At 34.7% G+C, this 4,647-nt stretch overlaps 1 protein-coding gene across 2 annotated transcripts; it reads left to right on the forward strand.

The window, feature by feature from the left end:
* Nucleotides 1–811: 811 nt before the first annotated feature.
* LOC113338905 (vacuolar cation/proton exchanger 3-like) lies at nucleotides 812–4,062 on the forward strand. 2 transcript variants are annotated; one of them, XM_026584301.1, is made up of 10 exons: nucleotides 812–1,377; nucleotides 1,640–1,707; nucleotides 1,802–1,830; nucleotides 1,916–2,112; nucleotides 2,308–2,529; nucleotides 2,646–2,780; nucleotides 2,864–2,980; nucleotides 3,099–3,269; nucleotides 3,429–3,519; nucleotides 3,616–4,062. In XM_026584301.1, exons 1-10 carry the CDS (start codon nucleotides 1,039–1,041, stop codon nucleotides 3,678–3,680), a joined length of 1,434 nt encoding a protein of 477 aa, XP_026440086.1. In that variant the 5' UTR covers nucleotides 812–1,038; the 3' UTR covers nucleotides 3,681–4,062. The 2 variants fall into 2 exon arrangements, with proteins under 2 accessions (XP_026440086.1, XP_026440087.1); XM_026584302.1 differs by lacking the exon at nucleotides 3,429–3,519.
* The last annotated feature ends 585 nt before the right edge of the window (nucleotides 4,063–4,647 follow it).

Below are 4,647 nucleotides of genomic sequence, written 5' to 3' on the forward strand. Positions count from 1 at the left end.
GAGGCAAAGATTACATCACCAAAGATTCTGAAATTACATTAAGCAGCCATGTCATAAAGAGAATTTACGCTTCGCTATGCTACCTAGTATCTAGGTCCAAATTGATTCAGGTCAAATGAAACGTTTGACTTGAATTAATACAGAGATGTATGGACTTAAAATTTCAGTTAAGGTCTTTAGTGTTTCATGTTTGACTTACATAATTTGATTCCATTCCATGCAAAAGTTATATCTTATTACCAATAACCTTAACATACTTTCCTTGTGGTGTTCAAAGAGGTTGGATATAATTGGTACACTAGGTATATGCGTGTACTCTAGCAATGTGCAACCGAAGGATCACTATCGAGGCAGTGAACCTACGCCCACTGGCCACTCCCTAACATGCCCGGGCACAGATAAGTAAATACTAGGATTTCGAAACATGCACATTAAGTAGAAATGGATTCTATAGTTAGTCCAGGAGTTACTCTCAAATATGACACTGCACAAAATGTACAAAATGCGGTTTCAATATTTATGTCTTCATTACTAGTAATCAAATAAAGCCCGGTGAGGGATAGCTAGTAGTTTCTTTGATTCTTTTTCTGAAAAGACATAGAAATATTAAACCAAATGGCAAACAAACAGAGTCTATTAAGTGCGTGCGATGCACAATCTAAGCACAACACAAACTTACAAATTGTATGAAGCTTCCTGGAAATATCAGTAACAGTAGTATTCTTATCCCTTTTATTACATAACTCAACAATATTTATAGCTTCGTCAGTTTCTCATTTTTATCACACTTACACTCATTTCCATACAAGAATCCTAAAACAGATAGAAACCCTTAACCAGGGAAAGGAAAAGAAATAACTTACACTTACACTCACACTTACACTCATTTCCATACAAGAATCCTAAAACAGATAGAAACCCTTAAAGAAATAACTTAATATTTCTCTCATCACTACCAAATTTTTAGTCCTTTAGCATTTTGAGCAACACCCAGAATTTTAGTACAAGTAAGAATACTTATTAGTTTTCGTATACGCAATGGCAGATGCATCTGAAAATTTTCATAGTCTTCACTATCAGAATATTGGTTATCTAGAAAACAACTTAGATTTGGAGAATAATGGAAACTTGATAAAAAATAAAGACTCAGCGGATGATCATCAACATCATCGTCGACAAGTACTAAGAACAGCACATAATATGTCATCGTCTTCGTTAAGAAAGAAATCTGATCTTTCACTTCTTGAAAATGTTAGAGTTGGATTTGTTCGAAGAACTTTGAGGAACATCAATGAAGTTATCTTTGGGACCAAATTATCAGTTCTCTTTCCAGCTATTCCTTTAGCTATCATCGCTAATTGCTATCATTTTGGAAGAGTAAGCAGTGATTTCTTTTTTTGTTTAATTGTATCAGCCCTTTCGGTTCTACTATTCTTGCAATATTTTTTTTAACCCATAGAGTTAGTGAGTAAACACCGGTTTCGACTTCAGACCGTAGGAATTTCAACTTGGAAGTCTGAGCCCTGCAGAGTTATTAGTGACTCATGAAAAATGTTTTTTTTCGTTAGATTATTAATAAATTCCATCTGTTTGCTTTTTTCTGCTTAAAATTTATTCAGTTATCTTTGTATGCAAACAGCCTTGGATTTTTGCTCTGAGTTTGATGGGGCTAACTCCACTTGCTGAACGTGTCAGTTTCCTCACTGAGTAAGTTTTCAAATCTTGAAAATTCTGAACTAAATGAAAATTTATTCCAAGTTACGTATGCATGTTAATTTATTTTTCCCCTTGGCATTTACAGGCAAATTTCCTTCTATACGGGTCCAACAGGTATGTATTCTGTACATATTACATACAGAATTCATAATGAAATGAAATTAATAAATGGATTTTGCACCAATTTTGATGCATGCAGTTGGAGGGCTTCTAAATGCAACATGTGGAAATGCAACTGAACTCATAATAGCAATATTTGCTCTGAGCAAAAGAAAAATTGAAGTAGTGAAGTACTCTCTTTTGGGTTCTATTATTTCAAACCTTCTTCTTGTTCTCGGTACTTCCCTTCTCTGTGGTGGTCTTGCTAACCTAAAGAAGAACCAGAAGTATGATAGAGTAAGATCCTCCCTCAGTCCCTGCGATCCTTTTTTAATCTATGCTAGATCGATGTTTTCGTACATTAGAGTGCATGTGGTTCGGTGTACCGTGCTGCGTGTTGTGTCGTTACGCTGAATTTCACGTAATGTTCATGTTATTAATTGTATATTATCGATCTCTAATTATCGTATCATTATTTTTTTTCATTAACAGAAGCAAGCAGATGTGAACTCGCAACTCCTGTTGCTTGCATTTTTATGCCACCTGTTGCCCTTGATGTTCCGATATAGTTCTGCAGCTTCTGCTAGTCCTGATGCAGCAGCATTTGCTATCCTTCAATTATCTAGAGCAAGTAGTATCGTCATGTTGATAGGATATATTGCATATCTTTTCTTCCAACTGAAGACACACAGAAAGTTATTCCAAGCTGAAGAAGTGAGTAAAAAATGACAATAGTTTCATTCAATAACAATGGATTTTTTTATCATATTTTTAGCCATATATTTCTTCGAATGCCTAAATATATAAACTTGTTGTGTGTAATTCAATAGGAAGAAGTAGTAGACGGCAGTGACGACACGATTTTAGAAGAGGCAGTAATTGGATTTTGGAGTGGATTTATCTGGCTGGCTGGAATGACAGTCTTGATAGCTTTGTTATCCGAGTATGTTGTGGGCACGATTGAGGTAATACGGATCAGTAGCATAAACATTTTTCTTGAAACAAAATTTAAGCATAGTCCTAATTCTTGAAGTTTTTGCAATTACAGGCTACCTCAAGTTCATGGGGTTTGTCTGTAAGTTTCATCAGTATCATCTTACTGCCAATAGTTGGAAATGCTGCTGAACATGCCGGTGCTGTCATATTTGCTTTTAAAAACAAATTGGTACACAATTTCTTTTCTTTTTTTTTGTTGACAGTATAAAGTTCTTTTTTCGTCTTGTTTATATCAATTTCCTTACATGTTTAGTGTACTGATGATTTATGTTTTGAACTTAATGCAGGATATATCTTTAGGTGTTGCTCTCGGATCTGCAACTCAAATTTCTATGTTTGTGGTTCCATTAACTGTCATTCTTGCGTGGACATTGGGTATCGAAATGGATCTTGATTTTAATCTTCTTGAGACCGGCTGTCTTGGTTTTTCCATCTTGATCACGGCCTTCACTTTACAGGTTTTCAGTTTTCTTACCTTATTTCGAATTAATTCTTTTTTCATTATTGAATCAAAATTTCTAGTTTGCTTTCCGTGGTTGTAAGCATTTGTGAAAACAAATATAAAAATCTAAATAAAAATATATATATATATATATATATATATATAATTTGTGTAGGACGGAACATCCCATTACATGAAAGGTTTAGTTCTCATGCTTTGCTACATAGTCATTGGTGCATGTTTTTTCGTCCTCAGAGCCCCATTCCGTAAGTTGATCTTCTAATACAGTTTATATGGTTAATTACTTTTATATTGATTATATGAATATACAACAATTTTTTTGTTTTTTGTTGTTGCTGCAGAACCAACAGATGTTATTAACTTGGGTTTAATGAAATTCCCAAGTGGAGAAGTTATAGAATCTTGAAAGGGGCAGGAAGGGACAGGCTCAGACCTTTCATTCACTAGCTCAAGTTCACTACCGCATGTTATCATATAGTACACGCTGAAGCAGTTCATAATTCAAAGTTTATCCACGGATACTTCTGTAATGACCAAGAGTTAAGATCTGAATGCAAAGAATTCCTTTCGAAGCTATAGAGGAAGAAAACCCCTTAGAGGTTATTGTGTTCATGACTCGTGTACAGAGTTCTATATCGTTTTGATTTCGTAGTGTAATGCACTTTGTGGTTTTTTCATTTTTATTTACTATTGGTATTGAGAGATGCATATTGGTATGCTCAAGACTCATGTACAATGTTCCCTCTGGTTTTAATTCTCGTAATGCCATTTTCGGCTTGATCCCCGGATATCGATCGCATGGATTTTAGAAGATTCGACACTGTTTTACTACAGTACTTCTTTTTAGTCTCGACAAATTCTAAAATCGTACTACTAATTTATTCGGTCTCAACAAACTTTAGAAGAAATCGAGTTGAATTTAATCGGAATCCAAATTTATGGTCCAAATCACTTTGTAAGCTCTCTACCACGATGACTCAAACTTAAGGTTCACATTTTCAGTATGTTTTATTCATCCCCAAACAGGACGAATCGGTAGTCAGCAAAGTAAATGGAGAAGTAACTACTGTTGGAAACAATAAAGAAAATTCACACAAAATAAATCTCAAACAGCTGAGTCGCGGATTAGGTCATTATCTTTAAGGTATTTCGCGACTCAGCCTCTTGATTATGCTGGCAGTTAAAAACTTGTCGAACACCTATGGGATAAAACAGTTGATTCTTTCTTGTTCGATTTCTCTGCACCTTGAGAAATCGAACCAACTTTTACTCTATCTTACACTTGCTCAGAACACAAATAGATGAAAAAACTCAGTCATTCATCTTCTCCAAAAACTGTCTTTTATAACTCAAAAGAAATCAATTCGGTTTAA

This window comes from Papaver somniferum, unplaced genomic scaffold (genome assembly GCF_003573695.1).
Source record: "Papaver somniferum cultivar HN1 unplaced genomic scaffold, ASM357369v1 unplaced-scaffold_19, whole genome shotgun sequence".
NCBI classification, from domain to species: domain Eukaryota; kingdom Viridiplantae; phylum Streptophyta; class Magnoliopsida; order Ranunculales; family Papaveraceae; genus Papaver; species Papaver somniferum.

Coding starts and splice junctions, on each gene's coding strand:
- LOC113338905 (XM_026584301.1), top strand. CDS start 1,039: ATGGCAGATGCATCTGAAAATTTTCATAGTCTTCACTATCAGAATATT. Junction 1,831..1,915: donor CTTCTATACGGGTCCAACAG/GTATGTATTCTG, acceptor TGATGCATGCAG/TTGGAGGGCTTCTAAATGCA. Junction 2,781..2,863: donor ATGTTGTGGGCACGATTGAG/GTAATACGGATC, acceptor TTGCAATTACAG/GCTACCTCAAGTTCATGGGG.